Here is a 24736-nt window from a genome sequence, read left to right as displayed (position 1 = left end):
TTTCAATCTTTGAGTTTGTCTTCAAGGTAGCCACTTATAACCGACTGAGAAAGTAAAAACGAGACGGCTTACCTCGTTGTTACCTAGCTGAAACCAAGGCTGCTTGCCGTAAGTGAAGATCTCCCACAAAATAACACCGAAGCTCCACACGTCGCTCTCTGTGGAGAACTTCCTGTACATGATGCTCTCGGGAGGCATCCAGCGGATGGGTAGCATGGTGTGTCCTCCGACCTGATTGGAGAAGAAGGAGATTAGGCAATAAACAACACACGAATACACTCAGGAGAATATTCAGTCATCAACGTAACTCCCGGGCGTCGGGGGGATTAAGTGTCCTTGCATGTAAGTGATACCGTGGGCTTAACATCTCATGAATTTTTGCCGCCATCGCCGCTGGATGGCTAAGAATCATCCGCCACCTGTTCCATCACACACTGGTGAAATCCTTTAGGCTTTTTAAACAACACCTTTGTCGACGGAAGCGGAGACCTTCACTAAACGCTCCGAGGAAGTCACTTTGTAGATAGTAACTACTGAAAAGACGTTGCTTATGTTCATGCAAATGTCTGTTTACATTCATACGCTATAGGCTACGTATGTATTCATATCGCCGGCAAAGCCACCTGGAATCTCTTTGAATGAATTCAAAGGCAGCCCGATATGAAATGAAGTCAGGTTAAATCCTCCGAGGCACGGTATTAATCCAGAAAACAATCATCCATACATCCATTTGGCCATGAACCCATTAATCCACGAGTCCAATCATCTTTCCACTCGTACCAATGTCAGTTTGTTCATTTACACATCTGTCCGTCAATGCCTTCATCCATTCCTCCGTTTTATTCATCTATATATCCTGATCCTCTGTTCATCTATCCACTCAACCGTCATCGATCTGATACAGCCAGCTGTTTATCAGTTCATTTATTTATCTGTACGTCCTTCGTCTCCATATCCATTTCTCCATCCGCCAGTCCAATCATCTGTCCGTCCGTCCATCCTTTTTATTCATCTTTCAAATGGTCTGACCATCCACCCTTCTTCTGCCTATCCATCAATAAATCTGTCCATTTGTGACTCCATCTGGGCATCCATGACTTGATCCATTCGCCCAACCAACCATGGATCTACCTGGCTGCACAATCACTCATCATTTGGTACAACCGTATTTTCTTCTGCCATTTCATTCATGAATTCACGTGTGGTGGCTTTTCCATCTATTCTTCGGACAGTTCTACCATTTTTCTATCCACGTCTTTTATTCATCCATCTTTCTGACCATCCATCCCCACACCTGTCTGAGTACCTTGTTGTTGCAAGAATCATTCCAAAACCTCCTCCCACCAATTTGTACTTGTGTCTAAATAAACCAGCGAATTGACTTTTGATCTATAAAAGGTTCGCTATGAACATGTCAACCTGAGTACTGGAAGCCGGCAAAGCAAAAGTGGGAAGGCTGAGAAAAGATACGCACACGCTGTGATCTCTTTAATGGCTTCAAAGGCATCCGAACATGAAATGAAGTCGCCGTCGCTGTAAATCCTCCAAGGCTCGGATATTAATCGATCAAACAATCATCCATTCATCATCTCGGCCCTCGGCTTCCATTTGCAGGGATGGCTTTTAAAAATCTATTTCCTTCTTTCTGGTGCCCGCGTGCGGCTGCTTTAATCAAAACGGCGATGAGCTGGACAAGAAGAATGTGGCGAAGAGCGGCGCGGTATTGCGCGTTTCTGCTCCACGCGTTAAGACAATATTAATCACACAGATCACGGAGATTACGACGGGGTCTTGGACCAGGGGGGTCAAATTACACTATTGACAGATCATATAAATAACACGGTCGCTTCGTCCAAGCCAACCGGTGGAGGAACAATTTATCCTCGCTGTTAGTACGCGGCGATTTAGCTCAGTGCTTCGGTTCCACCCTTAAGAGAATCGTTGAAGAGTACAAAAGATTCCAATCAATGGAGGTCTTGACTTCAGTATTTTGTTGCGTCTGCCGCCTTACTCATTTTGCAATCCGAGCTGGCGGAATTTACGAGAAATGACCGTAACCCCTTCGCAAAGTTATTTGGCTCTACTACAAAGTGTTTTTGAAAATGATAGCCCGATAGTGTGGAAGCAAAGTCGGGGTAGATGATGCGACACACAATTCTACGGGCTACATAAAGCTGCGGTGCGTGAAAATTCGAGACAGAAATCTATCGCTTGATATATTCGCTAAGAATTAGTACCGCGACTAACTTAAGAACTGAGCTGGACCTTTGAGAATCATCCCTAACCGTACTTATTGACCGTTAGCTTGGCTGTTGTGTCCATCCTATCAAGTATCTCCCCACTCTTGCATCCATTGGTCCATGTGTCCATCCAACATCTACTCGCTGAATCGATGACTTCGATTCATCCGTCTGTCCAAACAAGCAGCCATGCAGCTTGTAGCTGTCCATCCATTCGACCATCTCGCCATTCATCCGTGCATGGTTAGTGGAGTCAAGTCCATTGACTATCTATCCATCACCTTCTGTCCATCCATGCATCTGACCATTCATTTATCATCATTTTTAGATTCTTCCCATTCAGCAGTCTGTCTGGTCCTCCATCTGTCCAACAATCTGTAGAACATTTTCCATGCTGCATCTCGTTTGTTCTTTCATGCTTTTACAGTACATATAGTTGTCCATCTGTCCATCCATTTGTTGGTCAATCATCGGCTAATCATCTATTGTTTCCAATCGTCTGTCAGTGTGTCCCTCCAACCATCACCGAATGTGTCCTTTCGTCTATTCGTCCAACATCAGGTTCACTCATCTCTTCTTCATCCATTCATCTCTCCATCCATCCATGCCATCGGTCCATCTATTCTTTTTATCAAACCCTTCATCTTAATTTATTTTTCTGTCCGCCCATCCACCCCAATGTATCTCAGATGCTCTTTCATCAACTCCTCCACTAATCTGTCCAACCACGTTCATCCGCACTTCCAATACAATACAAAGAAAAAACACGGTCGTCGGATACACTGAGTGACATTTTCTGCACAAAGCAATCAACGGAAAATGCTGTCTTCTTTACTAATTGCCTTCTTTGCTTTGAAAGGCAAACACGTTCTCGCCGTGTCAGCTTGACACGGCGTCTGGATCTTCGCGATGCTCGTAAAAGAAGCGGCAGATTTGACAAGCTGCCAAACAGGCAAGCTTCTTCTCCCGGGCGTTTATACGCAACGTCCTCCGGCTCGAGCACTTTGTCAACTTTAACTTGCTGACTTGACGTCTCTCATTTGCCTTTTCGCTCGTCCTTCACGCTTGCCTTTGAAGCAGCTGTGCGTCGATGGGGAGCACATCTGGAGAAGACGTTCCTAAACGAATCAAGCGATCGTGCCGAATCGTCCTCACGTTTTTACATAAGAAGGGATCGACACGCCTCGCCTGGAGGTCCCAAAAAAAAAAAAAAAAAAAAAGATTTCAAGCGCACCCAAATGCTGACGACTGGTCGAAAGCACAGTCCAATGAATTTCAGACTTTTCTAACGTTTCAGCAAAACAAATGAAGTGTATCATTTTCCAATTCTTTTCCTTGCCGGGTGAAATCTAAACACATTTGGTAGCCTTGTCAAGGAGATCAAATGGCTGATAGTTTGTTGAATTTGTAAACATCTCACGCGTTTATCTGCAGGTCCAGCCGAGGATTTACTAAGCTTTATTTTTCAGACCCAATTTGTTGACAGTAACACATTTGCACCTGTGCGTCGCCCCGCTAAAAAATGCCTGCCGCTAATCCTGCCGGGGTTAAGTGTCGCATTTAGCTGCATCCCAGTCAAGAAAATATTTTTCGTCTGCCTTTTTCTCACCGATTCTGCAGTCACGCTAGGATATAGCCAGAGGGTATCTGAGGTATTAGTTGCATGTCAAAGACTGGGTGAGAAGGGGACACATGCTTACTGCTAAGAACTGCCAGCTTACTCTCGAGATAATTCCAAAACCAAAAACCACAATCAGCCCCCGCTGAGACAGTTAAAAGTGTTAATTCGTAAGTCGTTCAACGGCAATTAGCCTGACGCCTGCCACAGTTCGATTAGCCACATCTTGTTCAATAACGCGACGCATCAGTTACTCCCAGGAAGGAAATCGTTTGCCACGCCCCAGTTACTAATCACGGTCTTTGAGTTGTAGTGCACAATATCTTTCAGGACAGGTTTTAAAAATAATTTGGGAGCTCTCTGCCTTGAGGGATTTATTAGTCTTGATCTGAATTTATGGTTTACAGACCAATGTTGGGCGTTCTTGGTCTCATCTGGGACTTGGTTTTTATTGCACTGGTCTTAGCTTTCTTGATTTCATCTCAAAGTTCTGACTTCATCTACAATCTAAGAGGTCCTGGCATGAGAGACACTAGCGTGGGAATTTTTTTCAAGCCACAGATTGGCTTAAAACGTTCTTATGCTAAGTGCTAACTCATCAGCTCCTGCTTATACCGATAGAGATGACCTTGAAATAACCTTTTAAACAAATATGTACGCACGCTGCGTGCATCTGCTAACTGCTGAACACACACCGGTGTGATCGCAGTAGCACACAGCGCTTTTGATCTTTCCGCCGCCCACAAGTATGCAAGTCGTCCGAGCCAATACTTGCTTTATCTACACTCAGCAGCACTGCAGTCCAAGAAGCCTAATGGACATCAGAGTGTCCAAAAGTGAACTGCTGGAGCTGTGGGAGAAGATATAGCGTCACAGGGAGAGTCGGCAGACGGTACACGTCGAGATGGTTATCAGTAGGGCCCCCTTCAAGACGTCGAAGGCCTTCTCGGGCTCGCTGCGGGGGCACCGCCGAGCGCCCATCGACAAGCCCCGACCGGAGCCGGTAATCTATCCTCCCGCCGCGCCGCTGCGCTCTCTATGCCGTTAATCCAATCACTCCCCTGCCACGGTGGGACAGGCAGACCACTAATCCGGTTTACACAGGCCACAAAAAAGAATTCCTCACTCCTCTCGTGCACAGTCTCGCCGGATTCTCAACGCGATGTTGACGGAGAATGATGAGAATAATTATAATAATTATTTTATTTTTACTACACGCTCTTTGACTTTCAATGTGATGGCATCTCCAATCCTGTGTTTTACAAAAATGAAGTTTTGGACAAAATGGATATATATATCAATTATTTGCATGCCTCCCTGTGATAGCAAAATTCCTGAAGTTTTGGACAAAATGGATATATATATATATATATATATATCAATTATTTGCATGCCTCCCTGTGATAGCAAAATTCCTGAAATTTTAATTACACGCCAATCTGCACATTTGGAATATCTTGCCACCGGATTCCAATGAGGCGTCAGGTTGGACCTCACATACTTGCACTGAAATGTGGGGGAGAAAAAAAAATCCATAAAGGAGGGGAAATATATGTTGTGAAGGAAGAAATCTTGGGATGGAATGACTGAAATGCATGTCATTCATCAGTCTGGCAGTACCTCCATCAAGTAGGTTTTATGTTTTGACGTCATAGCAGGTCAAAAACAACAACGATAATAAAGAATCAGATTGCAAAGGGGCAGCGTGAGGATGAAAAAAATGGTGTTTTCCTTTGCATGGTGCAGCGGTGGGTAATAAATATAACCTGCGCACTCATTAGCACAAATCCGCTGCCGCTCGATAAATAATGCAGGGGAAGAAGAGCATGTTTGATCCTTGAGAGAGGGGAAAAACCTGGGGACCGTTTGTCTTCAAAGCAAAGCAGGTAGAAGCAACAAGGCTCGATATAACTACATAGACGTCCTTGAAAGAGGCACGAAAAGCACATTTACCTACTGTAATGAACCCCCCCCCTAACCCTAACCCTAACCCCCTTCCAGATTCTGGCCTTAAATCTGTTTATACATTTTACAGTATCATTTAATTTTGGTATAGAAAAAGGTAAGTCCAATTACGTTTTCCTGTTTAAAAGATTAAACATAAAATGGAATGACATTGCGTCACTCCATGTTCTCTTAATGAAAAGGCCATTTAATATTATTGTCTGTGCCTCACTTTCCTCGAGTCTGCTTTTTCTGTTTCGCCCAAAACAAACAAAAAGCACTCCTGCTGCAAGTAAGCCCTTAAGGGGGGGTTGTTTTTATTCTATCCTCCCGTGGGCAACACACAACGTAAGCCCCTACATCTTTTTTACCTGACAGGCACCCCGGTGTTTAATTTGATTTTAACCAGCAGTTTGTAGTCATTTCTCTTCTACCTGCAACCTTTGTTTAATTCTAACATGGAGAGAATTAATTGTTGCATGAAACAAAAGAGAGGCAAGCCCACCTTGATTCTGTTTTGACAACCCAGCGATAGTAACACCTCACTGCGTGTGAAAAAAAGACATGAGGGTATACATGCTCGACAAATACCAACGATTACATGCGAAAATTGCTTTTTATCCTCTGAGAAAACATTTCATGTGATGCTACGAAAACTGCTGTTGCTGGTTAGCTCGGACATGAATGAATATGGAAATTTAGGATGCAAATTAGGTGGTTGAAATCAAACATTAACATGCAAATTTTTTCAAAAATATTGAAGCTTAGACAGGCTAGTTAGCTATGAGCTAATATTAGCTAGCTTACTAGCTAGTGTACGTGACCAATTTCCCCAGAGTCAAAAACTACATTTTGTACACTACAGCCATCAAAACGACTACTGGGAACAATTTTGTTTTGTATGCGCAACATGCTCAAAATCCCATTCTCGCTTTTGTTCGACGTTCTCATGCAACATACATTTTAACGAATGTCCTCATTCAACATACATGATGGAGTTCTTCTCCGGTTCCCGACTGCAGTGTGCACGTACGTGCGCCGAATCAGCAAATGACTCGATAAATTATTCAAGCCTGGTAAAAAGATTTCCTCATAAATTCCCCTATGAGTGAGATAAAGAAAACTGGAAAAAATGAAAAATGGTAGCTGGAAGAACTAGAATCCATTTAATTTATGTTGATTTGTCGCCTTTTCTTCCATCATAAAATTGATTGATTCATTCTATTCACGTTTTCAGAACAGGCTACCGTAGTAACTAATTGAAATGTGTACACACTCTGTGTTAGCATGTAGCATGTTAATTAATGTTTATCAATTAACCTTGACCTTGAAGTTTGAAGATACCTGCAATAAATACGTAGACTCTTCCTATTTATTTCCCGAACCTCAAAAACACATTTCTACAGAATTTGGCATATTTTCAATGTGTTCCAATATAAATATTTCCATTGTCGTACTGTTAGCATTAGCCACTCTCCCGGCGGAAATACACCTCCCCTTCTGTTATTATGAATGAATTAAACTAGGTCAAATCAGTAATAAAGCTCCCTCTAGGTTGTTGTAATGAGCACAAACAAGCCCAAGAGGCTACTGGAGGAATGCTAACCGTGTTGGGCGACACGCTCGGAATTGCAATGACACTAAATTCTCGCACACGGCACGTCCCTGCAGAGTGGCGGGTGATGGGGGAGACTGGACGGGGAAATATTTGCACAGTCGACATTGAAGATGCCAAACAAGACGCCTCGGTTACCAAGCTGCGCCTTCATGCTGGCCATGCAGAAAGTGGCTCAGCTTTGATGGCTATTCTGGACACTTCCCTGGTGTTGACATACGCTTCGCTTTCTTTTGGGTCGGAGTGGTGGGAGGAAGACAAACGTGATGCTATTACAGTCTACCGAGCTCCCTCGGTGGACAGTCGCAGGTTTAGTATGAGACTCTGCTGATTTATTTAGACGACAGGTGAACAGAAAAAAAAGAATACTGGTAAGACGAGGAATATGATGGCTGTCCGATTAAAAGTCATTTTTTATTGATGTAATTTTCCTGATCAGTTCCAAATTCATTTCCGATTAATCGCGACTCAGAAAAGTAGATAAATAAATTAATAATAATTAAAAAATCCCTGTCTCTCCCTCTCACCTTCTCTAACATCCAATAATTTCCAATTACCAGAATCAAAGCAAACAAAGCAAACCCTTGGACGTCGAGCCACATGCTGCTTCACCACTTGTCCCCAATATTGAACCCTAATTCTCCAGACATAAACTCCGTCTACACTTAAATATCCCACAATTACACATCTTGACATGCCATAACCTGAACATACCACACATGGCCTTGACATGGCATACACTATAAAAATGCCACCCGTAATTTTAATATGCTCCATAATAGTATCACCTACATAATCATAATACGCCACATATAACTTTAAGATACCACATAAGGCCTTGACACAGCATGCATAAACTTGTCAACATAACCTGAATATCTCACCCGTAACCTGAATGCACCACACAGCTACCTGGCACACATAAACTTTAAATGCCAACATAACCTTTATTTAAAATTCAAAAGATCATCATTTTAACATGCGGCACATAACCTTGATATGCCACACCTAAGTTTAATATGGCGCACATAACCTTAATATACTCGAGCTCAGTTGTCCTAAATATGGTAGACTTACTGAATGTCACATGTCCGTCTTACCCTGTAGTAGTCACTGCTGTAGATGTCCCTCGACATGCCGAAGTCGCCGATCTTAACGAGCAAGCCGTTGCCCACCAGGCAGTTGCGGGTGGCCAGGTCTCGGTGGACAAAGTGCTGCGAGGCCAGGTAGACCATGCCCGCCGCGATTTGGGAGGCGATGTGCAGCATCTGGGAGAGGCCTAGCTCGCCGTTGGACTGTAGCGGCTGGCCGTCTACCAGGATCATGGCGTCCGGGCCGTGAGCTCTGCGTTGAGGACAATGATAAATTACATTTGGATGACTCAAATTTATTCAGTTTGACAAAAAGAAGTACTGAGAGGAAAGATGAAGACCGCTAGGTTAGGTTTTAGCTAGCCGGCAACTGGCGAATAATACTCCGAAAGATTTGGAATACCCATCATGCCTTGAGGTGCTCTTTTTGTAAATCGTGATGGGTTTGTTGTGAATTGTTACGCGTATTCCCTCACCATGTTGTTCATGAATTTCCATTAACAGATTAAATTGGGCAAAATTTGCCTGGTTTGTTGTTTGGTCCGCCATCTAGTAAAATATTAAATTTTGAACCCTGCGGCTTATAGTCAGGTGCGGCTTATATAAGATTTTTTTTGTGATTTTTGTGATGACGATCACTTTTACTCTTAACACTATTATATACAGTAAAAGCTACAAAACAGACTGACAAATAACATGTTTTCAAATTAGACGAGTAAAATATTAAATTTTGAACCCTGCGGCTTATAGTCAGGTGCGGCTTATATAAGATTTTTTTCGTGATTTTTGTGATGACTTGATCACTTTTACTCTTAACACTATTATATACAGTAAAAGCTACAAAACAAACTGACAAATCACATGTTTTCAAATTAGACGAGTAAAAACTGGTCAAATATTAAAAAAAAAGATATTATTACAAGTGAAGACAATTTGTAAATTCCAGTAATGACACACGAATTTGATGCACAATTTGTCTACGCGGGCCACATCAAATGATGTGGCGGGCCGTATCTGGCCCCCGGGCCTTGAGTTTGACACCTGTGCTTTAGTCTATCAACTTAAGCTGCTTCGTTCACTCATATTATTTCCCGTTTAGTAAATATTACAAAAGTATCGTCATAGGTCTAATTTTGAGTTTCATCGGCTTTAATTCTGATTCACCATTGTCATTTTGAGGTCGAGAGGTGTTATCTAATCATGCCATTCGCCCCATGAGGAGTTGTTTTGAGGTGCCACGAGCGCAGATTAAGAGCTCATTTCCATAAATATATATATTTTTGGAAATTTATGGGTGACGAAGACGACTCGCACCCCTCAACATCCCGGCGTGAAGATCCCGCTGTCCTCATCACCTTCTCGTCGCTGTGATTACGAGACGGCGGCAGCGCACAGGCACACACAAACACACACACACGGGCTGTCATTCTGTTTCCATCTGTCACATTTAGGCCAATTAAAGGTTTTGTGCTCGGAGAGCGAGGCTAATAATGAATCTCTAATGCAAGAAGATGAGCGGAGGCTTCACCGTCTTGCCATGTGCTTGACGCACGCAGAGTGATTTTCATGTCATTAAATTAAATATAAAACATATTTTTAGACAACCGTCTTGTCTTCTTAAAAGTGTTTTGCCCTCATTTGAAATGACTGACAATTTGACGAACTAAAAAAAGACATGGATCCAGTTTTCTGCCCATCCATCAGCATTAAGCATCAGTAAACCTGCATTACTTCTAATTGCCCCTAGGGGGCAATGTTAACGATTGGACAAAATCTCAGCTTTTATTTTGGTAGGGTTGGAGCTGCTTTGGAAAAGTTTCCTTGAGCACACAAATCAAACTGTGTGTGTGTTGGCAGTTTTGCTCACATTTGAAGTTTGATCAATAGTCGACAAAGAAGACACGTTACGAGCCGTTGCATGAATTTGTGATGATTTTCTGCGGGGGGAAATCCTTCAATGCGCTGAATGATGACACTCTTTCACGCTAGGTGCAAGATGTGAACGATAGCGCCTTAGCCGTTGTCACATTGAATGAACACGCATGATGCGGGACAGAGAATCAATGGGAACATACAGTCCGCTAGATTTAGACTCATTGTGGATCTTTAATGAAGCTAATGACCCTGCGTGCCATATCATACTGATGATGTAAATCACTGAATTGGTCACTGCAAAGTTTATAGATGACCAGTCGCCGGCTAGCGTGACAAGCTAATAGCTAATTCGTTCTTATCAAACAGTACAAACAGAAGGACGGATGCAATCATGGTAATCGTTCCTTGGATGTCTTTGACAGTGGATTATTTCTAGTTTGCTTATTTCTATAGTTTAGGGTCAACATGAATAAGTGGGGGGAGGAGGAGAGCAATAATTGTAGGATGTTCTGAATGGGCTGCAGCTGTTTGATGCTCTTTTGAGGGATTCCAATCGGAAGATCGTTACAATGATTAAGTTAGATAGATAAGCTTCTGTCAGCGAAACATGCAACCCAATGTTTGCGTTCTAAACGATTCGAACTAAGGGTAGCATATACCGGTGGAAGAAAAGGGGTCCAAGAATTGACCCCTGAGGGATCCCATATGTCATGGCCATTCGGTCAGATTCAAAAACTCACCTGAGGAACTTGTTGAGGTCTCCGTGCTTCATGTACTCAAAAACCATGATGAGGGGGTCACCATCCACGCACACGCCGTAGAACTTGACAATGTGGTCGTGCTGCAGGTTGGTTAGCAGCTCAGCCTCCCTCTGGAAGTCCTTTCTCGCCGACAGGTTAGGATCCTTCAGCGTCTAGAGGGAGTACAAAAAAAAACGTTGAGGGAAGAGAGGCAGGATAAGGACATGCAGGCAGACAGTCTTTGGGGAAAACATTCGCCTGGCGTTCACCTTGCAAGCCTTTCTGCCGACAGGTAAGAAACAAGATAAGACACTGCCACTTTTGTGAAGTGTTGTTTCAGGGTAGTAATTAGTGACTTGCTGTAGTAAAAGTTTGGCAGGGATATAAAAAAGGCATAATGAGCTGCAAAAACAGGCATACGATGGAAGAAGACAGTCCAGAAGATAGAATTTTTTTCTTTTAAAACCTTTTCTGGATGCAAAGCAGCGACGTTACGCGACTGTGCCCATGCGTGATACAGCATGGACTTTTTTAACAATTTTTAATTCTATTGTGCAATTTGCCAGATAACATATATGGACAGAAAACATTGCATTATTCATATGACACATACTTTTGTTTCCTATGCATGACTGAGTACGCCATGGAATTTTATTTGACTTTATTTGATTCTTTTCTACTCCTTTTTATTTATGTTGTGTAAGGTGGAGGTTGTCATTAATAACTTAAAAGATTTTTTTGAACTTATTTGAACCAGCCAACTCGACAAGTGAGAGGAAAAGGAGAGAATAAAAATAAAAATCGATAAATCAGCCGGCACAAAATTCATCCCATTGTTTCTTACCCTCTGCAAAAAATTCAGTTTTTCCTCAACGGTCTGAATAAAAATCTCTCTCTCTCTCTCTCCACATCCATTTTTTTTTTTTTTAGTGGCTCTTTGCTGTTTGAGAGTTTCAGTAATAGAACTGATCGAGAGTAGAGACCCTCTTATTATGGCCCCGGCTCACGCAAGTCGAAAGACCTTGGGATGGAAATACGTTGCGAAGACGGTGGGGAAATGTACGGGCCGAGTAGGTAAAATGGCAATAAAATTCTATTACCAAATCAAAGTGCACTCTTAAGGAAATGTGTCTGGACTGGGCAGCCCTCCAAAACAATACCGCCAAGTGCTCAAGTGCCACAATAAATTGAAGCAAAAGCGCCACTGTGATTTTTTCCCTTTCATTGTTGACCTTAAAAATGCTTCCAAAAATAACCTCGCATGCACAAACCACATATTACAGACAACGGCGGACTCACTTCATCTTCGGTCGTCAAGGTCAAGGTGTTTTTGCCGTCTTTAATCGGATTTGCTGAGTCGGCACGCTTTAATGCGGTGTCACCCTGATTCACATTCGGCCGCGGGGAGGTGCCAAGGACAATTTAGCGACGAGTAGCATGAAGTCATTGAGAAAAGGTAGCCGACCAGGACAAACGGCTTTAAAAGCTTCTCAAATGAGTGATCACTTGTGTCAATGTTTCGTCTTTGTCAGGAGAGGGAAGAGAAGGGAGGAACATGACACAGACAATAAACAGTGACGTGGCAGAAAATGACCAATTCTGCTGACTACAAGATACCGTAGTTCCTCATATTATCGTTTTTAGATTATGTGGATACTGTATTTTCCGAATTTTTTCCCCCCTACATTTTTTTGCCGTACAGTGGCTAGCATTTGTTCACTCAGGTGTCTTTTAAAGGTGCAAAAAAATTGAAAACTGTATATACATAAATTAGCCGCTAAAGCTAGCTCAGTTAATGCTAGTTTATCATTCTCGCGACACACACACAAACAAAGTGTAAGCCATACCTTGACAGCCACCAGCATCTTGTCCTTGGTGGGACTTAGGTTGTAACACTCGGCCAGGAAGACTTTTCCGAAGGCTCCCTCGCCGAGTTCCCGCTTAAGGATGATGTCTCTGCGTTTAATATGCTGCACCACTAGCGTGTCGGGATAGAGGGGGAGAACACAGAGTGACCTTTTTATACAAGTAAACAGCATTGCAACATCCCACTCAATACAACACACAGTGTCAAAAAAAATATATGTTTGGAATGACAGGCACCAAGCAAAAAGGCCAGAAATAATGAGAAGCAACAGCAAAAGTAAACAAAACGCAATCAGGAAGCAGTTTTATTTTAATTGCATGTTACGCTGAGAGTAATTTATCTAACTGTTTAGCTGATTGGATCATGAGCGCTAAATACTAACGAGGACTAAGAAAGAGAAAATGCAAAATTACATTCGGTTGTTTTAAAATATGCTCCCTTCATAATCGAAAAGATTCAGGCCCACATATCTGAAATTCTTATTGAACACTGCCATCTACTGGCATTTGTTTGTAAGTTATGTCATAACTGAGCATGACCTTTTTCTACGCCGACCCATTGAAACATGTACTTTTTCGTCATTGGCAGTTTGGATTCCAGTTTAAATATGGCAGTGAACGAGTAAAGTAATTAAAAAGCATTTGGTCATTCCACGAGCCATCTATTAACATATTTTCAACAATACCTCCAGCTTTCATTCAATGAGTATAAACTATGTTGTCGCTGCGAAAGACTCGTTTTAATCCTGCTTTGATTCCCCGACAATTGGAATGTGGAAATAAAGCGGCCGGGGCAGCAAATCTCTTCCTCTCGCTTTTATTGGTGGCATTGGAACGCCACAAGGGGAAATTTTATAATGAGAGCCAGAGTGTAGAAATTAGTTCATTTTTGAAAAAAGAAAAAAAAAGACAGAAGGAGAAAGACATCTTGTGTTAGGATTCGTAAAAATAGCATTGACGGTACATTTTCTTAAATGCTAATTGAAGACTATAGTCAAAATAGTCTATTCTAGATAATTGATGGTGAATTTTTGACCTAGCATGTAGTTTAATTATGTGTAGCTACGTTAGCAGCTGTGTACCGTCACCGATTTTGATCTCGCTACAAAATTTTATTATCCACGAGGAAAGTAATATCTCAGAGGACTACTTTTAATCACATAGTGGATTTCTGAGTCAACTTCCGCAATCTCTGCTTTCTCCTCCATCTGTGCGTTGTGTTTGTGCCCGCTGACGCTATGACTCATGTTCATGTTTGTTCGTTGAAACGATACCAACAGTGAGAGACGGATTAGCCCGAGGTGAAATCTTGTGACTTGCCACCGGTGTCAATCCCCATTTATTTACATCTACCTTCTGGTCTCGATGGAGCGCTTTAATGTGCAGGACATAAAACAGGAAGTAGGTAGTGAGTCAAGAACTCGACTCAAAAAAGAATCGCACCTTTACGCTCGTGTTAAAAAATCCGCTGTGAATCTTCCCGACTCGGACTGTCGAGAAGCGAAGGTGTCGGAGTGCTCGGGGATGAGAATTATTCATGATTATCGAGCGTGGTAACTAGCGAGTCGCTCATGTTTGAGCAGCTAAATGGGCTTTCCGTCAGGAAGCGGAACGCTAGTGTCACTTGGCTTCCTTGCGGCGAAGCCATTTTGGCCACTGGATGTGGCTCCCCTTCAAAGCTATTTGCGACGGCATCCCGAGGAGAACGGTCTGGACTGAAAAATGGAAGAACATCGAGTAACGTGGCGACGATGACATTGTGTAGCATTGCATCAAACGTAAAAGTCATTTCCTCCTCAAAAATGGAGTGTTCCAAATAATCACTCGATTTAGCCAATCACGTGCCGGCTGCGAGATTAAAATATTGAAACGTGCTTTGTGAGTGTTACATTGTCTTCTTGGCACACAGTGAAATCACAAAGACAAATGAAGCAGAGCCACAGCGGCCATGTGGGAGGATTGAGGAGAGATTAGAAGACTGTCCGAGGCTGGCCTGCTTTGGTTTTGTGTGAGGAGATGAAGCCAAGAAGAGAAGAGAAAATTAGCTGCTCTTACTTGAGTCCCGAAAATGATGATCTGCTCAGGTCAGGGGCGGATCTACTCTCATTTGTTATCGGGGCATAGACCACCCTCAAGTCCAAAATTATTTACCTTCTCTTTAAGAAAAAGCTGCGATGTAGCCGAAAATAACGAATTAAAAAAAGTTGAAGAACGTCATTGTGTCCCTTGCATCCTACTGCAGGAAAAAGTTTGGCCATCAATATTTTATAAGGCCCACTAAATCATCTTTGATGTTTCCCAAAACACTTTTGATTTATGAAATACTCCAGTTTTTCAAGAGTCCCACATTTGATGTAAATAGCAAACGAAAACTGAACAATTTGTCAAATTTCCGTGCAGCTTCCTTCCATTTGGCAACAAAGTGTCCTCCTGCCCGGGCGGCCGTGACGTACGTTAACCTTCACTTTGCTCTGCTGGCAGAGTGGCACGCCGAAAAGTGGCGAGCAGATTAAATCTCTATCCTACCGTCGCTATTGGCGCACATGAATCCATTTGTCCCAGCTTGACCCGAGGCTCCCGACGACGGGGTAACGTTTTCCTCTCGGGAGATTTACTCAGTTGGGTCAGGCAGCCAGAGCTTTTGTTGTGTCGCTGCGACGGTGCGTGTCTTTGTTATGCAGCCACCCATCCTTTTTCCCAAGTGTGTCTTGTGTTGTACTTCTCTCGGTCACATAAGGTTTTCTCCCGCCTGTCAATCATGAGCTGTCTGTTTTTATGTAGGAAAGTTAGACTGAATAAATGATGACACTTGACCTGATAATGCTGCCCCTTTTTATAGAAGATAAAATTGACACATAAAACGTACGTTGGGTTAGTCAGACGTCGATAAAAACCCTTTCGTTAAGTTCAGTGAAGATTCTTAAAGGGATTGCGCGCTTATTTCACCGATTTCAGCATCAGAGTCATTAATTTTTTTTATATTATATTTATATGAATTATACGGCAATTATATTTCATATATAATGTATTTTGCTATCTGCCATGGACTGAAAATGACCTGACAGGTCAGGTGACAACCAATCACGGCTCAGCTTGCAAACATCACATGACCAAACCCCAAAACAAGGTGGATTATATACATTTTATTCTATACTTCTTTCTGCCTCCTTTAATGTCTTTTTTTTTTTTAAATAATTAAATTAAAAAAATGAAATGAACTACAGGACACAAAAATTAATACAAAACCTTTACTGTCAATCACACAGTTAGTCGGCCATTTTGGTTGGATAGTGGCAATTTTTACCGCTTGTTCCTGAACGAATAGCGACAGTAATGGTATAATCTATTTGCAACGCCTGGGTCACTACGCCCCCCCAAAGAGCAGGAGTAAATTGTTACTGTGGGTACAGGAAGTACAGAGCGAGATTGTCTTCGCTGTGTCGCTAATAACCCCGTGAGGACGCAACAATGCTAAGCTAAAGTAACTCACGCTCCTCCTCTCTTCTGAAGCCATTGCTCATCTCGGGCCGGCGGGACGTAACAAATCCGTAATTAAAAAAGCAATCCGAGCGATTAAACAAAGCCACTTGCTGCGAGACAGCGGATCCCAGCGAGATAGCAATCTGTCATTAGGCTAAAGAATTGTCCTTTGCCTTTCTGCCTTTATCTCGCTAATGCTGCCAACAGAATTGGCCTTTTTTTGCCTAATGCCCGGCGGATTAAAAATAAAACAGAAAAAGCTCTCAACGAAACTCTGAAAAAAACTCAATGAAACATCCTAATCAGTCATATCTCTACTGTTTACTCTCCTTCGCTCGTACGACCAATCCAATTGTCCCTTTTTTGAAACAACTTTGTTCCGCTTGAGTGGCCTTCCACGCGTTCATCTGGAGTTCGAGGACAATCTAACTGCGCTAGCGTCATTTATTTCGCTAGCATGACAGACGGCTGTTTTGGGAGTGAGCCATGATATAAAAAAATACATCACTAGCATGCCTGTTGATGGTGGCTAATTAGCATTAGGAGTTGAAATAGAAAATCAATATCTCGTATAGTACAATATGACTATTTTGGTTTTTTATAGTGATGAGATAAACATAAGTCTATAAAAGTGACGTCTGGTAGAATTTCTGGTAGCTACAAAATGTGTTAGCAATACACTTCATTTTATTGTTTGTTTGGGAAAGGCACAGATAAGTTCTTCCCCAAAATTGTCATATGCACAGAATAGTTGGTGTAAAACACACATGCCATTTTGGGGGAGAAAATTTTCCGCCCTACATAACTCGTCCCGAATCAGATTTTCAAGCCGACAAGTTCAACTGGAGTTCAAACCAGTTTGTGTCCAACTTTTGTGGACTTTTCCCCTGAAGATGTATTGTAGGAATGCCCAGATTCTCCTTAGATCCATCTTGCTCCGTGGCGATATTTAACAAGACTAAAATATAAATACACTTTCCTGGGCGGCGGGTGGAGTGGTGACTGGAAGATAAAATTCTCATGAATAAACCATTTACGGGGGGGGAACCAAAACACGGGTGTCAGCAATGTTGAAGGCAGGTGCTTTATATCCGACCCCATCGTTTTCTGGTTTAGATGGGCCGACTGGACTTGACTTTACTGATGGACTTGTGTGCAGCAACATATTCCCTTGAATACGAGGCTTTCAACAAAATGAATGAATACATTACAGATCGGTGGCCAGCCATCAATAATGCTGCTCTACTGTATCTGAGCTGAGTAAAGCTCTTTGCCGGACAATGGGGGTAAGGGGGGGGACCCCTGAGACCCACCCCGACACAATGCCCCCCCTCAAGGCTACTGCAGTCACACGGCCCTGCAGAGACGATGCAGGAAAACAGTGGCCGCGAGCTGCACTAGCAGTCCGCCCACATCCGCACTCTCATTCACAGGTTGACACTGCCTGGCAAACACCTACACACACACTCGCACACACGAGTAAACACACACTGATAAGCACATGCATTTCCTTTCCCAAGGCGTGCGTCCTCAGGGTAGGGAACGCATTCATATTCAGCGCAGGCAGAAATAGTCGGGAGCCATTTTGTTTTCCGGCCAATGACTGAAAAAGCGGAGGCCATTATGACCTTGTGATTAAGTCTGGGCTTTTAATATATGATGTAATATAATGTGCGTTGGGAAAAAAAAGGAAAAGAGTTTCTAGGAAATGGTCATAAAGTAATGCACATGTGATGTCATTTTTTTCAGGTAAAACTGTTGTATAGTGTAGAGAAAAAATACAGAGAAGGAGAGAGAAAAATGGAAACTCATGAGAATATTTAAGAAGACAAAAAGGTGTATTTAAAAGGTTTAAAGATAAAAGCGCTTGCTGATTATTTTTACAATTTTTTTTGTTTTTAAAGAGTTGCAATTTTACAAGAACAAAGCCTTTCTTTTCAGATAAACATTGCATCTTTTCAAGTCCAAAGTATAAAGTCGTAATTTTCCCATAGTGTTTTTAAGACGTTTGAGAAAAAGTCATCATGAAAAAAGAAAGTCATATCTCAGAGTGAGCGTCCCGAGGGTAAAACAATCGAGAGCCAATTTGTTTTCCGAGCCAAGCACTGGAAAATCGGAGAACATTATGACCTTGCGATGAGTTAGATTCATATTATGCTGCACAAAAAGAAGCTACATCTTGTTGCCCCTGCTCGATCATAGTTCATTATTACAAAGTAATTTATTTAAGAGATAAAGTTGCCTTACAAAAAAAATTAACTTGTTTTTTTAAATATATTTGCATACAATTTATATCATTTTAAGAAAAAAATAAATCAATCTCTTGAGAATAAAGTATGAAACGCTGTTACATAATTCAAGATCAAAGTTCCTTTTTTTCCAAGATAAAAAGTTGCAAAAAAATTCTAATGTATTCTTTTTTTCCTCACCCGCAAAAAAATCACAGAGAATATCAATCGGGTAAGAAACGCTTTCATGTTCGGTGCAGGTTGGCAGCCATTTTGTTTTCTCGACCACTGGCGGAAAAGCACCGGACGCGAAGACCTCGTGACGTTTTTTTTTTTCCGAGCTCCGCGGTCCTTCCGCACGTACCTCGCATCCTGCGAACGACTTCCGCATGCAGGTAGAAGTTTCATCCGAATGTCATTTATTCATTAGCTAGCAATCAGACGCTACGTGCGCGGCATGAGATGTCATAAATCAGCCGACGACCGGCTATTAACAATTCATGCCATTCATAATACATAAGAGCCTTCATTTATTTATCACCCCTAAATGGGATTTCCTTCCTTCGCCTTCCGTCCCCGCTCGAGAACGCGTTTCGCCGCGTGACCCACGGCCATTTTGGGAGCGAGCCAAAAACAAACACAGCAGACAAGTCGGACGGTTTTCTTAGCCATAGCGGCTAATTAGGCCTTAAAGTGATCTCGTGGCTGCCGCATTTGCGTCGGAGTTGATTTTGTATGAAGAACGCTGCCAGATGCTCGCACCGCATGGCTCCGTACAATAGATGACAGCGCATTACGGCGAAGGCCTCGGGGGTCTCAGCGTGTCTCGTTGGAAAGATAAACAGCAAATTACAGCAGAGGTGCACCTTGGGACTTGACGCTAGTCCGTATCGCTACATGGACATTTTTAAAAATAGCTCTGAGGACGAAAAGTACTGACGATATTTTAGGGTCAGCCTGAAAGTCTTTTTTTTACTATGTTTTTGAGAATAATGCATATCGTGATGACATCATCGTATGGTGTACTCACGGGTGGCGGGCTTGTTGCAGTTGTGTCCGTGTCGGAAGTACTGCGGGTTCTCTACCACGGGGATGCGAGTCATCCCGATGACGACGGCGTCCGGTCCCGCGTCCAGGGTGCACGGCGTTATAATTCCGTGATTGACGTGATGAAGAGGGCTGGCCGAGTCTTCCTCGCCGCTGATTACAGCCACCGGACCTGGAACCAGATGGGATTTGTCCGTCATTCAAAACGATAAAAGTATGGATGGGATTACATTTTGGAATGATCTTCTGAGTCATGAAGAAAAAAAATGACAATAGATATTAATAATTGTTTTTTTATATAAAAAAAAAAAACAGCAACATTTTATTCATTTTAGTATTTTGATGTTTTTGTAGTCAAGGGCGGCATAATGTTAATTTAAAAATAAAAAATATATATTTTGCAGAAAGTTGCATATTTTTTCAAATAAAAATAACTTTCTTTTTACAAAACAGTAAGAATGTTTTAGAAACATTCCCTGATATTGTTTTTTACAAAAAAATTGCATATTTTCATGAAAACAGTTATAAGACAAAACATTTTGTTGGTCTGGCAAAAGACAAAAAAATACATCTTATGTCTATTGCTCACAAAAAAATAGTACATTATGGAAATGGCGCATTAACTCTAAATATGTCTTTTTTCACTTCTTTGACACGTAGCAAACAGGCAGGCATACAGGAAGTCAACAGCGGCGGAGCGCTGACAGTCGATCTGTTTACTCACAATGGCGACTGCTTCCATCACAAGGCGGCAAATAGCTAATCAAGAGCAAGCGACATCCAATAATAGACCTCAGCCTGGGAATGAGGAGCGGAGGTTGGATGTTACGCCAAAGCCGCAATTTATTCAGGACAGCTGCGCCGCTGTCGTCGGCGCTTTCGTATCGGAGAACTCACTTTATTAGAGACACGAGCGTGGACAAATTGCCATGCGCACGAGAGAGGCATGTCACTGGAATTATTATTATTATTATTATTTTTTTGACATCAGTCATCTTACAGCAGCAGATAAGTTCTCACGGTAAAAGTAAGACGGCCAGTTTTATATTTTACGCTTTTTACAGTGAAATCGGCTTTTGGTTCTTGATTAACCTTGAGGAAGGTTATAATTAGAAGGGGGAAAGTGTCATAAATCAAATTGTTTTGCAATTTAGTGTCACCCATCAATCTAGTAAATGTGATTCGAATTAGGGAACAATACTGGAATGTTAAAATGGCGAAAAATTAATCTCTTAATAGTTGCTTTGAGGCCAAATGACTTCCTGGGTCCTTTCAGACATGCTGTTTTAGGATTTTTTTTTTAATCTACCTATTGTATCTACAGTTATACTGTTTACTTTCTCTTTGATTTGTATTTGTATAAACAGAAGTTGGGACCTAACCTCATTTTATTGGAGCTCAGTGAAAAGAATAGTTATTTTGAGTTTTTCCTCTCCTGCGGGACTCCCAAAACCTCGACTGAGTGAGCGCTTATTGGAAAGCGCACAAAAAGACAAAATACAGAATGCACAACAAACAACCATGGCTTTAAATGTCTTTCACACACACACACAACAATGGAAAAAGTCCACAATGTCCTGATGGCAAAAAAAAAAAAAAAGATTAAACAGAAAAGGTACCCGCAATGAATGTGTCTCTTTAATAGGGAACATGAAATGGAATGAAAAAGCATCTGATCAGACTCCTGAGGCAGATCGATGATGGCTGTGCTCCAAAAGCACACACACACACGCGTAAATACGCACACACAAGGTGGTTTTCTGCAGAGTACAAAAGGGGAAAATTGGATCTCTCGGATTTGAGATGTAAAAATCGCATTTTTCTTAGATGGGTGATGGACAAAGCCTGACTGGCTAATGTATATGCTGTAAATGCAATGTACTACTACGTCAAGGATAAGATAACAAAAGCTCCCCGTGCACAATTCCAATTATTGAACCTTTTGTAGCCTCAAGGACCAGAGTAGATTCAACGCGTTTCAAAATTCACAATAAGGCGGTCTCTAATATGAAGATATCACAGGTAGCTGCTACACGATACGAGAGGGATTTCAAACTGCAGGGTTTCATTTTGGGACAGATTAGAAGTGTATTATCCGCAGAGCCATGACATTGGTGCACAGGGGGAACTTAAAGGGTCCAAGAACGGAACCTTGTGGGACTCCACGTGACACGGCCATTCGATCAGAATGGTGACAAATACTTTTTCTCCTCCAAGTAGGACCTGAACATAATAAATTTGATTCCTTTCTTGAAATGAGATACCGCTCCTCTAAAAAAAAAAATTGCTCGACTACCTCACACGTGTAGCAAGCATTGCTATCAAAACTGCGCTAATGTGGACGCTGATGGTGGCAGAGTGCCAGATTGTCGTATGATGTTTAAAGATGAGCCCCCGGCCTGGCTCGCTAATACATTTCCCTGCGTAGCGTCCTCCCATTTATCTTCGAGAGTGATGCCACTCTGGCGAAGATCCCTCACCGACTCCTCGGCAGACGGCAGACTCGGGGCGGCATTCGTCAATGTTCCCTGGCCTGTAATGTGCGATGGCGGCGATCGCGGCCAGCGGCGTTTTCGCCAAAGTGTTTTATGTTTATGTAAGGCGCCCGCCTCAGGTGCATTAGCTAATTCGCCCAGATCGATTGATCAGGCGTGACATCGGCATCATCTTTTTTCCCCCCCGGATGTCGGTGTAATTTACTACCGTTACCCGCCGCCCAGATTCAAAATAGTCTCTTTCATTACGCCGCTGTCAGCGCATCGCTGAGATGGATCGCCGAGCTTAAAGGCAACATTGTGCTGGGAGTAAAAAAAAAACTAACAAACTTTGAGTTTTTGCCAGTGGCGAGCATGGAGCAACAACAGGGAGAACTACTCTCTTGCCCCACCTGCTGGATAGGAGGGTAATAAAAAAGCAGATCAAATAGATGAATCAAGTGTATCGTCAAAAGAGATTGTCGATGAAAAACATCAGCTCACATCGATGGCTCGTTATTTCCGATTCGGTTAGGCTCTTGTGAAGAAAAAAAGGAAAAAAAATAATCACAATCGCATTATTGAGTGAAAAATAAATTGCCCTACTGTCCTAACTTCACACAGCTAGTTGTTCAAGCTCTTTATTTGACATTTGGAAATTCAAGAAGGAAACAATTAACTCTGCTTCTCATCCCACTGCGTTATTGATGGCTACCAAAATAAAAGAACACACGGATAGAAAGTTCTCCTGAAAGTGACTTAAGCATTCCATTGTAACGCTGAAATGTTCTCTTGCCGCAAATCGATGCATAGCAGCGTGTCAACGCCTGAGAAAACACGGCCCAAATTCCTCATGTTGTTAGCACAATGGAAGAATCCATAAAACGATGATACAGCTTTAACAATAGCGCGTCTTTGCAACATTTCTTAATATCTCAAGAGAATTTTGCACAAAGCCTTGTGACAAAATAATGATTAAAGCAGGCGGCGGATAGCGATGAAGGCGTTGGATAAAAAAAAAAAAAGCTCGTTGGAACTCTCTTCCATGACATTTACTTAATATGAGCGATCAGAATGACCCCATGGAAAGTTTGAAAGAAAAATCTAATAAGAAGTGAACAACTCTATATTTAATGCGGCGCAACCGATATTTTTCCTTTTTACGGCACTCTTTAGATTTTTTCTCCCGCTTTGTTTTATCACTCTCATTTTACTTTTGACTGATTTTTTTATATTCCTTATATTAAAATGACTATATAGTTGCGCAGGCGTGTCTCCGCTTCCAAAGTGGACATTGAAGGTGATTCTCAGGACACACACATACACACACACACACAAAAGAAAGCAAAATCCCTGTGGTGTGGAATAAATTTTGCAGAGTGCGATTGCCTCCGTTCCACCTCCTTGTGGTAATTATCACACAGATTCCTTTTCAAAGGTAGTTAATTAGGACTGGATTTAACTGGAGGACACGAACAAGAGAACACAGGAAGGATAACTCGCAGAGAGGCTTCTCGTTAATGACGGACGGGAGCCCAATTAAGTTCACATGTGGCGGAGTGGTAGAAAAACATGAGTAGGGTTGGATCATCACAGGGACTTATCAAAGAATCCTCATCGCCCTCGTAATCATCGCAACTCGCCAATACGGTCACGTCTGTTGAAAAAAAAAATACAGTAATCCCTCGTTTATCGCGGATAATTGGTTCCAAAAACCACCCGCGATAAGTGAAATCCGCAAAGTACGGTCACCAACAAGTACAAGCAGGCTAACGAGTTAGCGGAAAGATGCTAATTCACGATCGTGCTAAAACGGACTTCTAAAGGAATGTAAACGAACATTTGGAGCGATACTTCATTATCCTAAAGGTTAGACACATGTTTCCTCAATTTAGAAGTTTTATTTTGACTTTTAAATGTTTTCTTTAATTTGGAAAAAAAATCTGCGTTGTAGTGAAGCCGCGATAAACGAAATGCAAAGTAGCGAGGGATCACTGTATATATTTCCTTTCAATAATTTATTTACTTGAGCACAAAAAGCAGGATGTTATTGTTATTTTATATATTATTATTTTGCGTAAAAGAAGTAATTTCAGATGAATATTAAGTTTCTCTAAAACCTTCTTATGGGTGTGCTCTGTAGAACCTTTTAATTGTTAGTGTTCCTGCAACTGGTTTAGCGGTCACATTAGTAAGCACAATCAGGACACTTAATTACCAGATGCCACCACTGTGTGAAGACACCCGCTGGTTATGCGTTAACCTCTTCACCTCTCGGTTAATGAAAATAACTAAGCTGACACGGAGCGTCACTCAACTGAGCGGTCCCCTGCAATGGAGCACCCCCGCATGTCCTTTCCGGTTTATGCTGCTGACCCAGTACTGCGGGACAGCTGATATTTATCGTCCTGCGCAACGTGGACTGCTGGAGATTTACGCTCTGTTCGCTCCCGCAGCATTACGGCGCCGACAATACAGCGGGAGGGAGGGAAGGACAGCGTTTGAAATGTGACCAGCT

At 42.2% G+C, this 24736-nt stretch overlaps 1 protein-coding gene across 4 annotated transcripts in view; it reads right to left on the bottom strand.

Moving 5' to 3' along the window:
• The window catches only part of ntrk3b (neurotrophic tyrosine kinase, receptor, type 3b), a 135779-nt gene that overhangs the window by 3578 nt on the left and 107465 nt on the right, over positions 1-24736 (bottom strand). For all 4 annotated transcript variants that reach the window (XM_088372021.1, XM_088372022.1, XM_088372023.1 and 1 more), the window contains 5 exons: positions 19728-19916; positions 12971-13101; positions 11124-11296; positions 8518-8761; positions 73-231 (listed from right to left, as the gene is read on the bottom strand). In XM_088372021.1, the coding sequence (XP_088228147.1) occupies positions 73-231; positions 8518-8761; positions 11124-11296; positions 12971-13101; positions 19728-19916 (896 nt within the window). The remainder of the gene's footprint in view (positions 1-72; positions 232-8517; positions 8762-11123; positions 11297-12970; positions 13102-19727; positions 19917-24736) is intronic.

Source organism: Syngnathus floridae, chromosome 3 (genome assembly GCF_059516105.1).
Source record: "Syngnathus floridae isolate MCC-2025c chromosome 3, RoL_Sflo_1.0, whole genome shotgun sequence".
Taxonomy (NCBI): domain Eukaryota; kingdom Metazoa; phylum Chordata; class Actinopteri; order Syngnathiformes; family Syngnathidae; genus Syngnathus; species Syngnathus floridae.
Note: the sequence above shows the minus strand (reverse complement) of the source record. Positions and strands in the feature narration are given on the sequence as shown.